This window comes from Macrobrachium nipponense, chromosome 25 (assembly GCF_015104395.2).
Source record: "Macrobrachium nipponense isolate FS-2020 chromosome 25, ASM1510439v2, whole genome shotgun sequence".
Taxonomy (NCBI): Eukaryota; Metazoa; Arthropoda; class Malacostraca; order Decapoda; family Palaemonidae; genus Macrobrachium; species Macrobrachium nipponense.
The window spans coordinates 72,987,178-73,008,377 of record NC_087214.1 but is presented as its reverse complement, the minus strand read 5'-3'; the positions used below and the strand labels follow the sequence as shown (position 1 = coordinate 73,008,377).

At 34.6% G+C, this 21,200-nt stretch overlaps 1 protein-coding gene across 1 annotated transcript in view; it reads left to right on the top strand.

Moving 5' to 3' along the window:
• Window positions 1-16,631: 16,631 nt before the first annotated feature.
• LOC135199530 (uncharacterized) overlaps window positions 16,632-21,200 on the top strand; it is a 10,747-nt gene continuing 6,178 nt past the window's right edge. Inside the window, exons 1-3 of the mRNA XM_064227660.1 lie at window positions 16,632-16,688; window positions 20,611-20,700; window positions 21,078-21,200. The exon at window positions 21,078-21,200 is cut by the window's right edge and continues 80 nt beyond it. Coding sequence (XP_064083730.1) covers window positions 16,657-16,688; window positions 20,611-20,700; window positions 21,078-21,200 — 245 coding nt within the window. The 5' untranslated portion in view covers window positions 16,632-16,656. The remainder of the gene's footprint in view (window positions 16,689-20,610; window positions 20,701-21,077) is intronic.

The following is a 21,200-nucleotide window of genomic DNA, read 5'->3' as shown; positions in this document are numbered from 1 at the left end:
TGCAAGGGATTACGAAATTGCGTTACCAAAGGTGTTTTTACTAGTGTCTTTAAAAAGTAATCTTAATTACAAGTGTTATTTCCTTTGGTGACTTAACTGTACAAGGTAATTTTGCTGCCTGTTGCCCATTTAGAACTTTTCAATATTTGTCTGTTGGTCAAGTTACAACTGGGAGTCAAAAAAGTTGTAAAGTTTTCAGCATCAAGGTTATTACATTTTGTAGTTTCAAAAACTTTTGTAAACTTTGGTTCTGTTTTGCACAAGATAATGTCTACCAATAAGGCAAAACCACTTGACAGAAGCCTTAGGGTACAATTGCCACTGGGTTAAAAGCTTTTTGATACCTGCTCCAGCAAATGTTGACTAATGGGAAGTTGTCCAAGTGACACAAATGACTTCTAGTGACCAAGTACAGGTGTTACCTGCTACATAGTACCATTCCTTCATAAAATGAGAAACCACCACCTGATATTTGTCATAGGAGTGACCCCAGAGTCATTTTGGACTATTAATTGGTCTTTGGTAGGAGGACAGCAGGGATTTGAAAATCGTTGGATAGCCAACAACTCGACCCTTTACGGTCAGCCCCTTTATTGGGGGGACACTAATATATTGTAGTAGACATGTTTTAACTTTTAAATTTACTTGGAAAAAAAAAAGCTTCTTAGACTTCTAGTGTATTTAAATTTTGTTCTTCAGCTTTACAGCCTTTTGCGATTGAATTCATCATCATCTGTAACGTAATCTGTGGCGTAATCGGTATGGTCTTCACCTGCCACCTCGGTGACCGCAAGTTCGATTCTCGGGCATTCCAATGAGGTGTTAGAGATGTGTATTTCTAGTGATGAGTTTTCTCGACCAGTGCTGAATAACCACTGGTTCCATGCAACGTAAAAACACCATACGAACAAACAAACAAACCATCTGTAACGCCCTGTCAACTAGACAGGACTGCAAGTGTAGTAACAGCAATCACAATGTGATTTTCCCAGTTTCCTGATGATCTGTAGATCCCTTACAAGTTAATTAACAGAAGCCTCCTCAGAAGTTTAAAGGCAGAGTAAAGATAGTTCAATCAAAGTCCTTGCAGCTACCATCATCTTCCTTTCATAAACACTATTGTGACCCCATAATGCAAGTTGAAGAACTTGAAGGCAGCAAATATCTTGTAGTAGGGCATTTAAATAGTCAGTTTATTCTCCTGCAGTGTTGACTTGCTTTACGTATTCTCCTGCACTGTTGCTTTGTGGGGTTATCTGAAAAACAAAATGAATAGGTATTAAATTTTGGTGAAACTGATGTGATATAATAATTTGAAGCACACTTAACACTTTCATAACAACCAAGTTTGGCCCAGGACGTTTTAACACATTTTTGGTGGCGAATTGTGGCAAAACTAATGCCGTAAAGTGCAAAATTTTAGACTTGTGGCAGAACTGATGTCAAAACTCAAACTTTAATGCACAGTAACACTAATTTGAACCATATATTTGGCAAAGCATGCTTTCATAAAATTTGATGGTGAATGGTGTCAGAACTAATGCCATAAAATGCAAAACTTACTGTAAAATTACAATTATAGTAACTGCTTGGCACATTTTAATCAATTTTGGCAATTTAAGGCAAAACTAATGCATTGAAACTCAAAATTTAATGCACAGTAACATTTGAATAATTATAACTGTTTGGCCTGCCACGTACATTATTTGTGAGTAATTATGCTGCAAAGTTCCAAATAAACGTTGAAACATATTCTGGTGGCATTAATAACATCATAACTCAAACATAAATACTTGTGCTGTTTTCATGCATATCTTATGTAGCAACAATTAACTAAGATTGGAATATGTAGGACAAAGGTGGCTACTAAAATTTCCTGGCCTTTCATCAAGAACATCCAAGGTTTATCAACTATCGAAAACAGGGACTGTGTGTTTTGGAATTATTTCTTTGAGACATTACTATTGGATGTCAGTAAATATGAGATTAAAATTTGGCGTTTGCTATCACCCTTCATTTACAGCATGTTAGTTAAGACTGACTTCATTAAATATGCAAGATGCTAGAAAAATCTTTGTAGCAACTTCAGTTGTACAAAATAGTGGTTGTATATTTAGGTCTTACATAAGGCCACTTGAGGAAAAATAAGATACTGATCAAGTCGGACTACAATATGCTTAATTAATGGCTGAGTATGCTACAAGAATATTACAATAGTAGTAGATGTGGCAAGATGGATTCCAGAGAATGAAGAATAAACCTGAAATAAGAGGCATGAGTACATGGTCTGAATAATGTGAGAGTATGACTAGCGGTAAAACGATAAGATATGCAGAATGGGGACAGATGAAGACCTACAGCATATGGGATAAAAGGCAGAAAATGCACCTGTTGAGAAAGACATTCTTATATCTTCACCTAGATTGCATTAGCCAATGAGAAAATAAAAAGAGCAGCCTTTAGCCCTCAATTTTTTGAAGGCATTACAACTAAATGCTGTAGCTATCGTTTTATAAATTTCTGGGATAGTTGCTGTATTTTAATTTGTTCTGTCTTCATTCAGTTTTTCCAAGATAAACTATTGGTGACCATCTTGGATTTTTGTGCCAAAAGTTTCTATGGTGATGCAATTGGAGTCTGGCTGATTGCCTCAAGTTCTATAGCCTTTACTTACTATAGTGGGTATATTTACTGTTACTGAAAGAAAGAAAGAAAAAAAAAAAAAAATTGGCCACCGCATACAATAACAAAATTTGTCTGCTACACATCAAGAAAGTGAGCTTTGATTTTGTTAAACCTTAACAGCGAATTCAGACTAACCACCCTCGCACTGCTTACCTATAAATCAGGTTTATATCACGTTTTGGTCTTTCCTCCACTTTACCTTTGTATCCTTAACTCAGACCTGATTTTAATGAAGCAAATGCACAAATATGGCATACTTTTTAAAAATAAGTGGTACAGTAACATGAAATGCTGACATTAACTCCTTCTGTTATACTTACACTTATGTTCTTAAAGAAACCACTTGTATGAAGAAACCACGTGATATCATCGAAGACTTTCCATTTGCTCAGAATGCATTGGTGAGGAGGTTGGAAAGATACTTGGGAAAGCTGACTGCTTGTCTAAAATCCCCAGAGTTTTTATCTTCTTGAGTTTCTGACTTCACAGCAGCATTGTGGCCATTATCTGCAAAATAATAACGTATCAAATACAGCTTTGTAATGCAAATCAGGGAAACAAAAGAGTAATGTGTGCTAACCTACCTTTCCCTCTAAGGTAGGGCGCCACAACCTACCAGACTGGAGGGGGTCATTGATTACTAACTTATTTTGAATTTGTAATAAAGTGCAGAAGTAAATGTTCTGAACAGTAATGTAAATGAGTGACTACCAGTAGGAAGACCCAGAAAGATACTTACGTAGAAAGGGCACAGCTGAAGACCTTGCAATCTTTAACCCTCAATTTTGTAGGTCGTTACCTCACAACTAAATGCTGTTGCTAATTATTACAGTATTGGAAATGAACTGTATTTCTATATTTTCATCACTTAGTTTTCCAGAGATAAGTATGAAACCAATCGGATCTGACTTTGTAACTTTTGGCGACTATCTTGGATTTTAGTGCCACAAATTTCTATGGCGACCAAATTGGAGTCTAGTTACTAAGAGTAACTGAGATCACTGAATACATTGATAAAATTTGAATTGCTGCTAAAGGCCAAGAGTGGGTATTGATTAGTACATCTTTAGACTAAGCTCCCTCATATTGCTTGCAAAACAAAACCACCAACAAATTGCAAATCAGGTTAAAATCTCTTTGCGCCTTCCTCCACAGTGCTAGTCATAGTCCCTTTATATCCTTAATCCAGACCTGCTTCTAACACAGCAAATGCAAATATGGCATACTGTTTAAAAATCAATATTGACAAAAGACACTTACATTCATGTTGTTGAAGAAACCACTTGATGTATCATCGAAGACTTTCCATTTGCTCAAAATGCATAGGTGAGGTGGTCGGAGAGTTACTTGGAAAAGTTGAGTGACTAAACTCACCTGAGCATTGTGGGTAATCATCTGTAAAATAATAATAGTATCAAATACTGCTTTGTATGCAAATCAGGGAAATAAGTCATGTGTGCTAACCTACCCTTCCCTCTAAAGTAGGGTGCCACAACTGGATGCAGACTTATTCGGACCTTGGCTGATATACTGCTTGTGCTATCTCATCAGTGTGTGGCTTCTGTAGTTCAGATAGGAACCTTATTAACTCGAATGTTGGATCAGTACCCATACAAATGGCAGTGAATGACTAGAATCTTTTGGGACATCATTTTAGTTTTAGGTATTGTCAGAGCTGGGCAGTACTTAAGTACTTAATCTTGGCTGATTCAGACCATTTGCTACGCTGATTCGGACCCATACTGATAATTTTATATTATAGCAATGGGTATTTCTATATAAGCATTCCGCATCGTTCGTCCCCGCGAATATGAAAGCCACCAGGCATTGGGGCGTCAAATGTATTTCGCCATGTTTAGTACGAGCCCCTGGGGGTTAATTACAGTCGTCCGAATAAATATTACTTAAAATTCTTGTTCAGGAGGTAAAACTGCATAGAAGAATCGGCCAATCATATGAAGGTCCGAATAAGCCTGGATAAAGGTCCGAATCAGCCAAGGTCCGAGTAAGCCTGTTCCCCAACAACCTACCGGACTGAGGCTGGACTTGGATTATGTATTTGTTTTCTGCTATCTACTTTACTACTGTCCCTGAGAATGGATGTTCCACGGAAACAAACATCCTGAGGTGTAAATTTCTCAAAATATCTTGCCTGTGCAGCACCATATACAACCCTCTATATTCAGTTACAAAATTTCATCCCTGATAGAATTACCTTCGAAACAAGAAAGGGACATGTGCATACCTATTCAGCACTACTAACCTCCGCCCCATAATACTGAATGTAGCTGAAAAGTTGGCTACATCTTTCCGTTTAGTGATGGCTTGTTCTGCACAAGTTCTGTTCTACGGAGTTTCTTGATGAATTTGGTAATTTCTGTGATAGGTTATACCCAAAGTCAAAAGATAGCCCAGCCTTTCAATTTTATCAGCAGTTACATACCACAAGCAACTATGTCAATGATAAAAACCTACTGGATTTAGCACTAGCTTTTTACTACTTAATATCAATAGTTAATCAGGGTCTACATATAGCCAAAGTTATCAATATATACTGGAAATTAAGCTCGGCTATATATCAGTAGCAATACTTTCATTATCTGCTTTTTACTTAATACCATGCAATAGCATTTCTGAACCACCATGACCTGCTAAATGACAGTAATGTGACCTTGCAGTCTTCTGACTGTGAAAATATTCAAGAGACCCTTTGATTTGTTTCAACGACTACCAGCCTATATACAAAATAGTAGGTGCCATGCCCAGTACCAGACCCTTTGGGACGAAATATAAAACCAACAAAAATTAAGTTTCATCAAAGACAAACAAACGGCATTACATATTCTGGTTAGCAACTCGTAGGAACCCAGCAATAGCGTTGCATGCAATTTTACCAAAGATTGTACATACCTAGCAACGTTGACTATGGTCTTGTGAACATGAACAACTATAGTCTGGTTGTTTCGGCAGTAATTAGCACCCTTCTAGGTTTGGATGTATGTAGAAAAAATAATGAGGTTAAATACCATGAACATTTCTTACATTGTTTAGCCTGTAAGATATTTAGGCCAATTCCCTAGTCTGGATGTTATGCCTAAATGACGTACGACCAAAATGACCAGGGCCGAAACAAATTTGGCTTGGCACGTTTCAGTTTCTCATGCATTTGCAACATGAACTCTTGAATTTGAATTCAAGGTAATTCTAAGCCAGCATTCCCGCGGTAAAGTAGACTATGGCAGTTGCAAAAGAATTTTGCAAGTGTGGGTTTCCTCGACCTGCTGACGCCGCTGCTTACCTGTGGTTCCGCTCTGCCCGCGGGACGCCGCTGCCGCCCTGGGGACTTCCTCAGTCCAACCCATGCCGCTGCCACACCTGGGGATCCCCACGGCCCGTCCCACTCCACCACCACACACAATGCAGCTCTCTCTCTCTCTCTCTCTCGCAGTCTTGGTCGCCCCGGCATACAGTCGACCGGCAAAATATTACCTTAAACTCTTATAAAGAAAGTGGGGGCAAGACAGCAAGCAATTAAAGAGGTAAAAAAGTGCAGGGGGAGCTAGAGTAATCTTACAAGTGTAACATAGCCTATAGGTTATGATACTAACCTAACCTAACCTAGTGAAACGTGTTACCTGACCGGGGGTGCTCCACCCCCCCCCCCGTAAAGGAAGGCAATCTTAGAACCCCCATTATTTATCTCACTTAGGAAGTCAGTGTCTGAAACAAAACTGCCCTATAACATAGTGTATGTGCAGTAAGATTGGTGCATGTGTAGTAGGATTCGGCATTGGGTGGATTTTAGCTATGTAATGGCTTCATTATCACTTTATTTCAGCTTGTATTTTGAGTTTCAAATGTCATAAATAAGAGGAAATAACACAATACCACAGCAAAACCTTCCCCCAAATATTTTACCCAGTCCATAATCCCGCTTTCCCATCGGTCCCCCATACCGTAGGATAGAGTTGCAAGGCATAATTCTCTCAAGTGTCTTAAAATTCTTGTTCAGGAGGTAAAATTCTATAGAAAAACGTCAACTGCTACAGTCTAGTTTACCGCGGTATACGGGCTTTGATCTACCAAGTTCAACACTCATATCACAATCATGATTCTACCTTTATTTTACAGTTTTAAAAACTAAAACCTAGCCTAATAAGGAGTCTAATAAAATTTCTCCAATAACCTACCCACAATTAGGAAAAAGACACTGAAGTCAGCCTAATGAGAAAAAAAGGGAGCCTAATAAAAAAAAATATACATATAAAAATTTTCCCTATCCCATGGCAGGAGGGTTAAACAACCATTAATTAAATGACTTCCTAAAAGTCCACGCAGGGACCCTGGACTAGGTAGTAGGTAGGCTATGACAACCTTCCTGCTACTACAATTATATAGCTTAGCCTATATTTACAACGTTTTTTTTTTTTTTTTTTTTTTTTTTTTAAAGAAAATTATACATTTTTCAAGCCTCATACTAAGTTATTTATGTAGGTTTTGTAAAATGAGCAGTGGAGTTAAAATGAAAATAGTGCCTGGTAGGCTAACTTATCAAAAGCCGGAGACTTAGAATTAGGTACTATGCATTTCCTGCCTACAACCTAAAAAAAAAATAAAAAAAAAATAAAAAAAATGGCAAGAATCCGCCACGGTAAATGATCATATTTTATTAGCAAGGTAGGCCAATTATATCAGCAATAAATTTGTATTATACTTTCACAAACCCAAAACAACACTGAATTGAACAGACACACATGAAAACGATCTTAAGACTGATGGATTCCATTTACATAAACATACCATGCCTAAGGAAGTGAGGGGCAACAGTTACAGAAATACCTACATGACCATAAATAACATAAGTCGTAATCGTAACATTACCGGGTTTACCCCTACCTGGGAAATGGTTGCCAGATGCACAAGCACTCAGAATTTTCGTGCGCCTATTTCTTTATCCATAACCCTCAATATCTCTTTTTTTTTTCCTTTTCACCTCACTCCTTTTATCATCATATCTAAAGGAGTATCGAAAAGTTTGTCTGGGAATGAGAGTTTGATGAATTATTCGCGAAAACAAATGGCCTAACAGGGAAAGCAGCCACAACTGTTGACACCCAAAATGTAGATGTAACTGGCAACTATACTATTGAAACGAAGATGATAATCCTAAATTGTCCATAAAATTAAGTAATATTTCATTGTATCAGTAACTGAAAATGATAAATAATTGGTTAAATATCTGTAGGATACTAAAAAAACAGCAGCACAATGGATGAAAACGAATCAGTAAATTAAAATTAAAACTATACATAACAAGTTACAACAGTTGCTGTTGTCTTTACTAAAAATCTATTGTCATATTTGAAATAAGTTTTATAAAAACTACTTATTACCTTAAAACGCAGTTTACATAATAATAAAATAACATCGTAAAAATAGATATACAAAACTGTTCGGTATTTATATACAAATTTATTAATATTGTTGGATTTTTAGCCAACACGTTTTGGTAAACAAAAGAGTGGGAAATTCAAAATGGATATATTGTAAAGCCTTAGAATAAAATAAATAAAGCACAAAAATCCATAAAATGCAAATATAATCATAATTTACATATTCATTTATCCAATGACAGCAAAAGATTTCATATATTTAGTCAAGAAAACCATATTCTATAAGTCACATATATCAGGATGTCGCCTTACACATGTCGAGTGAGGAGATATAGGGCCCTCTCAATATCAGCTTTGATGATGATAAGGTGATGATGATGATGATAGTGATGCTGGTGATGATGAAATACCAGTATTTGCTTTCATTTTTATCGTACACATGATGTTTAGTCTTCCCCCCAACAGGAATGGACGTTAAAACTGTACTTTGACTTGTCTTACTAATACACAAACACACACACTAGGGTACTCACATACACGCAAAAGATATACACACATACAACACACATACACGCACGTAAAACACTCACAGACACAAACACTCGCACAAATGATAGCTAAGCCGAAGGAAAAAGGAAGAATAAGCCTTTTTCTTTTTTAAAGATAACATATCTAACTCTAGGCACAAGCAATCTGTTGTACCTTCTTGGACGTCAGAAATCGCCGAAAATAGAGCAATTAAGAGGAGTCCAACCTCCTAAAATTATACGTCTTTGATAATGAATAAATAATAATTTTATAACTCTTAAAATATAAAACAATCGATGAATTCCTATTTTATAATAATATACCGACAAAGTTATGTTTGTACATCATGTAGGAAAAAAAAAAAAACCAGAAGCGAAAAAAAAAAAAATGGTATTTTTGTACCCGTTTACAACACTTACCGTATTGAGGCTCAAAAGTTACGATTATCTTATTTATTAAGCGCGCTTAATAATTATCGTTATGAAAGAAGAATTAATTATGTGAAATAAACCACCTTGAGTAAATGAGAGAGAGAGAGAGAGAGAGAGAGAGAGAGAGAGAGAGAGAGAGAGAGGTACTAATATAGTTAATTTCCACATTATCAAACTCTATGACGTATATTCAATCAATAAAACAATGACTCTAAGCGCATTCATAAGTAATAGTATTATAGTTGGCCTAGTGGCAGTAATGTTATTGCAGTGGTAGTAATAGTATACTTAATAGCAGTATTGCCACTAATAGCAGTATTGCCACTAATAGCAGTAGTAGCAGACATAACAGCGCAGGCTTCAAAGCAGTAGTAGGCAGAATAACAGCAATACTATTAGTAACAACGTTAGTAGTAGGCCTAATAGCGGTAGTAGTAGTAGTAGTAGTATGCATAACAGTAGAATTAATCATAGTAGGCCTAATAGCAGTGGTAGGTACTAGTTGTAATAGCATTAGTACCTACTATACTCTTTTTTTTTTTTTTTTTCCATCTGTCCATCCGCCTGTGGTGTTTTTGTATGGTAACACTGCGTCCCGGGCTTTAGATAGTTACGCTATTTGTAATGTTTAGGTAAATAAAAAGGATATCTGGGTGTACATTTGCAACTGAAAAGTGTTTTAATAATTTACTGTATGCGAATTACACCGTTAATATTCGAAATAGGATATTATTATAAACGTTGAATGTAAGCTGAATGTAACTATCTAAAGCCCGGGACGCAGTGTTACCATACAAAAACAGGCGGATGGACAGATAAAAGAAAAAAAAAAAAAAAGAAAAAAAAAAAAACAAGAGTATAGGCCTAATAACAGCATTAGCAACAGTATGCCTAATAGAAGTAGAAGCATGAAAAGCAGTTTCTATACATCAATACGATCAGGAGTTGAATAATGAAACTCCATCGAACTGAACTGTAAATCACAAACATAGATAACATAGGAATAAGACAACCGAACTTTTAAATAATTTTCCTCGGCAAAAAAAAAAAAAAGTTTTTTATTTTATCTTATACGTTGTTATTGAAAGAAAAGGAAGATCGAAGGCTTAGTCTTTACAAAGCCGCCATCTTTAATAAAGATCGGTTACAAAGGAACAAAATACAAACTAAAAATAGTAACTGGCAAATTCCCTTTGCACAGTATACATAGATAGCTTGAAATTTTGATTTATTGGAGGTATAAAATATACAATGATATGGAGATGAATTTGTAAAAAAATATTTTACAAAATAGTAGTCGATACTTACTTCTAGACAATTAAGCTTCTTCCAAAAGCTACGTATATCATCTTTATTTTTTAAAATGCAATTTAAAAAAATAAATATTTTCAAAATACAGTATAAAATACACAATAATTGCATAAATATTAATCACAATTTACATTTAAGGGCGATTAAAGCATATTTGTCATAAATAATATAATACGAAAAGGAACTTTGTTAACTCGAATCTGGTAAAACTTCTTTTTAAAAGAAGAAAAAAAAAATTAAACAAAATTTTGAACGACGCACTGAATGATTTATGGAAATACCAATAATAGAATATTAGTTAAAGATTTAAATATAAAATATATAATAAAATGGGATAAATTAGACTGTTTTAATGTTATTTCATCGTAGCAACATGACAGATTCCAAATGGCCTAAAAGGAAGTAAATGGAGCTCTTTTTAAACTGAAGAAGGAGACCTTACCTTACAGACCTTACATCTTGTTCGGGTTGCCCCAGGTCCCTCAGTGTGAGGCACCTCTAATGTCTACCAGAGAGTTGCTAGTACATCTTCCGGTATATTTTGCATCTTCCAATCTTGGATGGTCTGGGATGCAGTTTAGATATTTGTCGAGCTTATTCTTAAACACATCTACGCTCACTCGATATATTCCTCAGATGAGCTGGCAAACGCATTGAATAGACGCGGTGCATTATCGATGCTGGTGCGTAGTGGATTAATGTCCTGTGTGCTTTCCTTATTTTTCCTGGTATAGTTTTGGGCACTATTAATCTACCTCTGCTTGCTCTTTCTGATATTTTTAGTTCCATGATATTTTCTGCTATTCCTTCTATCTGTTTCCATGCCTGAATTATCATGTAGCGTTCTCTTTTCCTTTCTAGACTATATAATTTTAAGAATTGTAGTCTTTCCCAGTAGTCTAGGTCCTTAACTTCTTCTATTCTCAGCTGTAAAGGACCTTTGTACACTCTCTATTTGTGCAATATCCTTTTGATAGTGTGCGGTACCATATCATATTGCAATATTCAAGTGGACTACGAACCATAGTTTTATAAAGCATAATCATGTGTTCAGCTTTTCTGTTAGAAGTGCCGTAACAACATTCCCATTTTTGCTTTACATTTTGCCAACAGAGTTGCTATTTGATCATTGCATAACATGTTCCTATTCATCATCACACCAAGGTCTTTAACTGCTTCCTTATTTGTCGATGGTCTCATTATTAGGTCCCTTATATGCATATAGCTTTCTTTCTCTGTCTCCTAATTTATTGATTCAAAATTTATCAGAGTTAAATACCATCCTATTTACCTCTGCCCAATCATATACTTTGTTAAGGTCTCTTTGTAGAGCGTTCCTATCTTCATCACAAGTAATTTCTCTACTTATTCTTGTGTCATCTGCGAAACTACTCACTACCGAATCCTTAACATTATTGTCTATGTCTTCAATCATAATAACAAACAGTATTGCAGCTAACACCGTACCTTGTGGCACACCGGATATTACCTTGGCTTCATCCGATTTCTCGTCGTTTGCAATAACTATCTGTTTTCTGTGTGTAAAAATTCTTTTAACCATCTTCCTACTTTATCCACGATATTGTGTTTTCTAATTTTCTTCGCTAAAATATATGGTCTACTTTATCAAAAGCTTTTGCAAAGTCTAAATAAAACCACATCTGTTTCATTTCCGCTTTTCATATTTTTGAATATGTTCTCACGGTGGACTAACAGTTGGGTTTGTGTACTTTTTCCGGGTACGAAACCATGTTGTCCTTTATTAAACAAATTATTTTTTATTATGTTTATGTTTCATAATATTTTCTTCATTACCCTTTCATACACTTTCATAATATGTGATGTTAGACTCACAGGCCTATAATTACTTGCCTCTAGTCTTGATCCACTTTTGAAAGTAGGGGTAATATATGCTAATTTGTGCCTCATCATAAATCTTGCCTGTATCTACACTTTGTCTTAATAATATTGCAAGTGGCTTTGCGATCAGATGAACTACTTTCTTTAACAAAATAGCAGGAATCCTATCAGGCCCTGCAGCAGCTCCATTTTTCATTATATTCTATGTCAGCTAAATATTCACTATTTTCATCCCTTACTTCTATATCATTATCTTCATTATCTATTCTAGGGGAGGGGTGAATTCTCTCTTTATATCGTTCTGCCAGTATGTTGCAAATTTCCTTTTTTTTCATTCGTTAATCTCCCTTCAATTCTCAGAGGGCCTATTTTTTTCTATTCTTCTTTTATTCATCTTCTTCGCATATGAGTATATAGTGTGGGGTTTTGCTTGATATTTTGTAATAGGGTTTTTTCTTCCAAGTCCCGTTTTTTTTCATTTTCTTTTGTTTGTATAATCTTTTGTTCTGCATTTTCTCTCTTACTTTTTTAGTTCTATAACTTTCCATGCATTTTTTTCTTTTGCAAGACCTTTTTTCCACTTTCTGATTTTCCTGGAACAAGATCCTTCTGTCTCTTGGTATGCTTATGAATGATGTTTACTTTTCTTCTTCGGTATATATTTTTCCACTATTTCTCCAATATTTTATATAATATCTCCGTATTTACCCTTATGTCATCACTTACGAAAATGTTATCCCAATCTTTGTTTAATTCTTCATTATTTCTGACCATTTTATATTTTTAACTGTAGAAGTTGTATTTTCATATCCTTCCCAACTTTTTCATTTCTTGCTTATCTCTATTTTCACTTGTCTTTGGAATGCAACTGTTAATTCTATGACATTATGGTCTGAATACTCGCATTATAAACTATTATTCTTTAACATAATTCATCTCGTTCACAAATACTAGTCTAAAGTATTTTCCTTTCTTGTTGGCAGGTGATTTATTTGTTGAATGTTGTATTCTAGTAGCATATCTAATAGCTTTTCGAATTGCCTCTTATCTTCTGCACTACTATTACTCTCTTTTTTATATGTATAGTACAACCACAATCTCCTATTCGTTCTTTCCATTCTACGAAAGGAAAGTTGAAGTCACCAGATAGGAGAATAGTCCAGTCCTTGTGATTTCTACATATATCATCCAATTTTTCAATTATTAAGTCAAACTCTTTAGTATTAGGAGGTCTATATATTACTATGTTCATCAATTTTCAGATTCAAATTCTACCGCTATTAGTTCACATTCTGAGTTACTATATTTCTCATATATTTTTCCTTGTTTTTTTGTCTTTCCCATATATTGCGGTTGCCCCCTTGATTCCATATTTTTTCTATCTGATCTATAAGTTTGGAACCCTTTTATTTGATCATCATTCCCAGTTCTTCTTGGGAATACCAGGTTTCACTTATATTCATTATATCTATATTTTCTTTTCATTTTGGGTTAGTTTCTTCTAAGTACTCTATTTTCTTTTTGAGTTACTCGTAACTAAACCCTGCGCATTCATCACTCATGATGGTTTGCGTGTTTTCTCCTTCATTTTTAATACTGGTAGTAATAAGGATTTTCCCATGTCTCTTTCCTGTTCTGGTATGTTGTTCTTTTTTTTCATTTCCAGAAATTCTGACATTAAAAAAATCCAACTTTCCATAATATTGATCTTCCTTCATCATAATTATTCATTTTGTGTCTGAATCTGCAATTTTCTCCGTTTCTGCAATATCCTCTTGCATAATAAATACAGTTATTATCTCTTGAGTAGAATTTCGGAGCTGATGCTTTGAAATTTTTTGCTGACACCTCTGCATATCTCATTGGTGGTTTGCTTTTCTCTTTTACCTGATATTCTTGATTTCTCTCTTTATTTGTTTCTTTCTTATTTTGGATTTTATTACTTGGTTGGTTATTTATTTGATTATGATTCATGGCTACAGGTGCATATATTTGCATTTTTTGTTGAACTTACATCCTTTTCCTTCTTTTAGGTTTTTTACATATTTTTGGATGCAGATCTCTGCAATCATCCCCATATCCATCTAAGTATGCACATTTACCAAATATTTCATAGTTTTGACATATCTTAGGATGTTTGTAGTAACATCTTTCTCCAAATCTGCAATTCCCTCTTTTCAAAAGGTTGCAGATTTTGTCCTTTCTTGTCTATTTTTTCCATCTTTCCCGTCTTGTATAGATCTGGGTAGAGCCTCTTCGGGATTTGCTTTTCTGTTGTCATATCTAATTTATTTCTTTCGTAGGTATGCTGCTTTATTGCCTCATATGTAGTATCAATGAGTATCTCTGCATCCATACTTTTATCTTGTTCTTTGTTTTCCTTATTTTTTTCTGTCATTTCATTTTTGTTTACTTCTCTTCCGTTTTCCTCTTCTTCTTTTTCTTCTTCTTCTCCTTCCTCTTCTTCTTCATCCTCAACTATTTGTACATTCATCTTGATTTAATAACATTGTCTATCCATGATAGACATGTTGAACAAAAAAATTCTTGTATCTTTTCTCAAATCTTGTATTACCATCAGCACACTGTGGATGGGTCGGAATGTTGCATGCAGCACATTTTCTGATTAGGTTTTGTGGATTGACTATGCTATACCAAAACCTTACACAGTTTGCATGCTTTTGGCATTCTTTTTCCTAATGCATCAATTAGGATTATTTCACAAGATTCACCTTATTCATTTTCTTTGTCGGAATATGTTGGTTTATGTATATTTTTCTTTATGAGTCTCTTGACCACTTGGATTTTATTTGAACTTCTTCAATTATTTTCAAGATGTTTTTCATTGAGATTTGTTCCAGTTTGAAGGATTATATCCTTCTAATATATCTATGAATGCTTTTGTATCTTTTTGGTTAGGACTGTTGCTGATTTCATAGATTGAGAAATGCCAGTTCCCTTCCTGGCTACCTCATCGTATTGCGAATCTGCTAAACACGCCAAATTACGCCACCCTCTTCCCGCAGTTGGAACTTACTGCCATCTTGTTCTGATTTATAGTATTACACTTGATAAACTAACTTAGAAGACGCTTTATCCTACTATTTTCACACTAATCTTATCCCGATAGTTCACGAACACTTCTAGATATTTCTCAAATTCTAGTCGTATGTTAAACTTGTGATATCTGTTGATTAATCTGACTTCACGCGGGTACGTCTCACCAAGCAAGATGGCTACTACGATGAGAGAGAGAGAGAGAGATGAAGAGAGAGAACGAGAGAGAGAGAGAGAGAGAGAGAGAGAGAGAGAGAGAGAGAGAGAGAGAGAGAGAGAGAGAGAAATTCAAACACGATTATTGTAGCTCTCTTTGAGTTACCCAAATTTTAAGTGGTACGTTTTCTTTCCATACTTATGAAAGAAAACGAATTATTCATATTAAAGACAAACAAAAGTAATCTGTTTATCTCGCTGATTCAAGGGATTTAAGCTTATTCCATACAAATATTCACTTTTCAAGGAAAAATAACCGACATTTGGATCATAAAATAGTTACATGAGGTCTATATAAATCAAAATTATGCGTCTTACGGCAGTTTTAAATCAATAAATCCTTTTAAATTCAAGATTTCATGCGTAGCTAATAATGGGACAAAGGCTTAGTAGGCCCACTAGCTGGTTTAGGCTTCGTAACTGACTTTGCTATAGAATCACAGCTTACGAATTCGATAGATTAACCGTTTAATAAACTCAGAATATGTTTAAAGATGTGATATAATACGAATTAAGAAGATTGTGTCGTGATAAACTGTTTAACAAACGACATTTCAATAAGAGTAATGAGAGAGAGAGAGAGAGAGAGAGAGAGAGAGAGAGAGAGAGAGAGAGAGAGAGAGAGTGTGCGTGTTGCAATTTCCGTCCGCATCTTTCTTTATCACCGCGTGAGATAAGACCGGACAGGATAAGGGCAATCTAGGAGAGATAAGATTAAACGAACACGTCTTACCCTCCACTCCCTGAGACTACGCGTTCATATCAACGTCCAAGGAAGTCCTGAAAATAAGTTCGGTTCATTTGTGCAGTTATAGTGAAGTGTCTGGTATGTGTGACGAGCTGAAGTGAGTTAGTTTATTGGTGAGATTGTTAGTATTTGCATAGTTTGTTTTGTAAAACAGTTTGTGTACTTCTGCAACTTGGTCAGTGGACATACATCCACTACGAAATAACTTGAAACACCAACCTCCTAACCTCGTATGAGGGCAGCGAAGACAACATGCATTTGCTGCAGTAAAAAGCAGAATGAGAACTAAATTACTCGTCAGAAAACTGGTGTGTATACTGACTATGAAGATGAGGGCGATTGCAGTTACCTGAAGTCACTAATAGGAGATGTTTCTTCGTGCTGATGTCATCCCTCGTTTCCTCTTCGTCTACAACTTCTACCTAGGATGTGGAAGCAATCAACAGGTGTGCACATCAGGTAAATGGTCTTCTGGGCGATGTTTTTTGCTGAGGTAGTTTTTGGGCATTGTTGGGTCTGTGATCTTCCAAGATTTTTCGTGTTTGTGGTTGAATATTAGCAAACATGATGCCATATGCATCACATACACATATATATTCACATACGAGTATGTTATGATGAGTCGATGTCATATATATATATACTATATATACTAGATATACTATATATATATATATATATATATATATATATATATATATACTATATATATACACACACACACACACACACACACACATATATATATATATATATATATATATATATATATATATATATATATATACTATATATAATACTATACACACACCACACACACACACACCACACCACACATATATATATATATATATATATATATATATATATATATATATATATAAGAATAACTTGATCACGAAGTATATAAAACGTGAGCTATGTATAAATAAAGGTTTTTTGCCACGAAGGAAAAAATGAAAAAGCGAGAAGCCAAGTACTTTCGGTCCTGTTCGGACCCATTACTGAGAGGCAAACTGATTTTACAGAGAACAACATAGTCAAAAGAAGGCTTAATATACAAACTGACACTACAAGATTAGCAATAAAGGCGATTTTCACTCTACAGAAAGGAGGAGCCGCCTGAGGGTAAACACACCTTGAAGGATACACGCAGTAACAAGTGATTCTTCCAGAAAACAGCACATTTTGAAAAAACACGGGAGCATATACAATTTAATATAATGAATTTTTACACAAATTTTCCCAAGAAAATTATTATTAATGAAAAGAGAAAGAAAATATAAATATATGTATATCGAGCAAGAAAAAGAGGGAGAGAGAATATCGAACCAGAGAGAGAGAGAGAGAGAGAGAGAGAGAGAGAGAGAGAGAGAGAGAGACAGAGAGAGACAGACAGTGAGAGAGAGAGAGACAGAGAGAGAGAGAGAGAGAGAGAGAGAGAGAGAGAGAGAGAGAGAGAATATATGGGTCCAAATGGTACATTCCCAGACATAGATTTAGGTTGTTTTTATTAGTGATTTGTATAATTGCCCATTCCAGTAAATTTCTTGAAACATAATCATTAGATCTAGCAATTACCGAGGTATCACCCCAATTAATACAATGAGATTTTTCACTCAGATAATAAACAGTGCATTTGAAGTCTGGGCTGTTCTAACTGAATACATATGCTGCTTAATATGTACACATAAATTTTTACTTGACTGACCAACGTAAAACGATGGGCAATCCTTACAAGGAATTTTGTAAATGATGTTGTTATTTGTTACGGGACTATTCTTAATTAGCATATCTTTAATGGTATTGTTAGAAGAGAACACTACATTAACATTAAACGATTTAAATATTGATTTTATGGTTTCAAATCCACGAAAATAAGGTAAGCTAAGTACATTTTTAGGCATTTCTTTTTCATTAATAGCAACACTATAAAACTTTTTGTGAGCTTTTTGATAACATAAATCAATTAAATGAGGTGGGTAGCAGAGATCGTTTCCTATCTTTTTTATGTATTCTATTCCAGATATTGTGGACTTGTGATACGCAAAGGGCGTAGGAACATAGAAGAAAAAATTGAAATTTTAATATTAAGATGGTGGCCAGAATAAAAATGTACATATGTTAAATTATTTGTGGGTTTTCTATAAATACTGAATTTGCATTGGAAAAGATTCTCTATGTATAATAATACATCTAGGAAAGGGATGACATTGTTATTTTCAATTTCAACAGTGAATTTTATGGATGGCACTAAATTATTCAATTTAGACAGTAAATCATTTACATCGATACAACCAGGTAAGACTACTAAGATATCATCGACATATCGGTATCATTTTAAGGGGATAAGTGTGATATTCGGGAGGTGTTGTCTTTCAAAAAATTCCATATATAAGTTTGAAAGGAGAGGTGATAAAGGGTTACCCATGGCCATACCAAATATTTGTTGGTAATATTCTCCATTAAAAATAAATCTGCAATCACAAATACATAACTTAATTGAGGAAATTATGTGACTAACGGACATAGGCAATTCATGCAGTACAAGTTCATTACTTGAATATTCTAGCACAGAGTCAATAGGGACTTTTGTAAACAAAGAACATACATCAAAACTGACAAAAATATCGCTAGGGTTTAGTACAATGTTATTTAATTTTTCTACAAGATCAAGAGAATTCCGGATGTGTGAATTAGATACAGTTCCTAGTAGCGGGGATAACAGTTTAGTAAGATATTTAGATAGTTTATAAGCAATTGATCCTACAATACTAATAATTGGGCGCATAGGTTTGTTTTCCTTATGAGTTTTGACTAGGCCATATAAATAAGGTAATGAGGGACACTTTACAGTTAACTTACACAAAAGTTCATTTTTATCTTTAAGAATTTGTTTGATATTGATTAATGTTTTTTATAACCTGGTCCAACGGATTTTTTGCGAGTTTTTTTGTAAGTTATTTCATCCTCTAGTAAAGTATACATGCGTGATATGTAGTCAGTTTTGTCAAGAACCACTAAACTATCACGCATCTAATGATTATGTTTCAAGAAATTTACTGGAATCGGCAATTATACAAATCACTAATAAAAACAACCTAAATCTTAGTCTGGGAATGTACCCTTTGGACCCATATATTTGTAAGATGTTTATGAAGGACCTTAAAATAAATGAACAACTAATAAATTAGTCCCACATGCATATAGTTATTATTATTTTCTCTCTCTCTCTCTCTCTCTCTCTCTCTCTCTCTCTCTCTCTCTCCTCTCTGTCTGTCTGTCTCTCTCTCTCTCTCTCTCTCTCTCTGGTTCGATATTCTCTCTCCCTCTTTCTCTTGCTCGATATATATATATATTTATATTTTCTTTCGTCTTTTCACTAATAATAATTTTTGGGGGAAAATATGCGTAAAAATTCATGATATTAAATTGTATATGCTCCCGTATTTTTTCAAAATGTACTGTTTTCTGGAAGAATCACTTGTTTACTGCGTGTATCCTTCAAGGTGTGGCTGCCCTCAGGCGGCTCCTCCTCTCTGTAGAGTGAAAATCGCCCTTATGGCTAATCTGGTAGTGTCAGTTTGTATATTAAGCCTTCTTTTGACTATGTTGTTCTCTGTAAAATCAGTTTGCCTCAGTAAAGGTCCGACAGGACCGAAAGTACGTTGGCTTCTCGCTTTTTCATTTATATATATATATATATATATATCTATATATTATATATATATATATATATATATATATATATATATATATATATATATATATCACATTACCGTGATTCATATACACATACATCGAGCTACAAAATGTCGTTTAATATCCAATTTATTCTACCTCGGAATTAATATTTTCATATATGTTAACCGGAGGGGAACTTTTTAGTCGATAAGAAATTTGCTGATTCCATGGTTCGCGCCTGTGAGCCGACAAATTTCTTGTCGACTAAAAAAATTCCCCTCGGTTAACATATATGGAAAATATATTAATTCTGAGGTAGAGCGAATTGGATATTAAAGCACATTTGTAGCTCGATGTATATATATATATATATATATATATATATATATATATATATATATATATATATATATATATATATACTATATATATATATACACACACACACACACACACACACATATATATATATATATATATATATATATATATATTATATATATATATACACATATATATATATGTGTGTGTGTGTGTGTGTGTGTATGTATATACTTATTATTTACAAGCAATATACATAAATTACTAAAAAAAATCAAAATAACCAAGTTTTGTAAAATAGAATATTGAAAATAACCGGTCTCCCTTATCTACCTGGAAACCTCCTCTGTTAATTCATCAATTTAATCCCCAATAGTTGTGACTGTGGTGCTAAGGTAGACACAGAAGAGAGAGTTGCCAGGTACCTCAATACTCTAATGAATGAAGTGGATTCGACAACGAATAGGTCAGTTAATCTTAATTTTACTGTTATTATCTGGAAAATGATATGAATGGGACTATATTTCTATGGATAAGACTAAATTACAGTATGTCTGTTTCGCTTTCCTTTATATGAAACAATTTTTCATTTATATTTCTGAACTTTAATTGACATGATTTCACTCTGGCTCAAAGTTCAAGGTCGGATCAAATATCCACTTAGGCTTAAGACATAGCATAAATATAACAGAATCCAAAAAAGACAGAAATTTTTGCATAATAGATAAATTGAATAAATGGCACAGACATGTTTCTACTTGAGGTCGAAGTTGAAGGTCATATGAAATATCCACCTACTTTCTAACAACAGAAAAGAAATACTATGATTCATCTCCCACACAGAACTGCCCAAGACTCCATCCTAGCTACCCACCCTTCCCTGGCTATAGACTTCCTGACGCAGCAGGAGCGCAGAGGTTGGAGGTGCTCTTCCACGCCTGGGATCTTCTCCGTCAAGCACAGGAA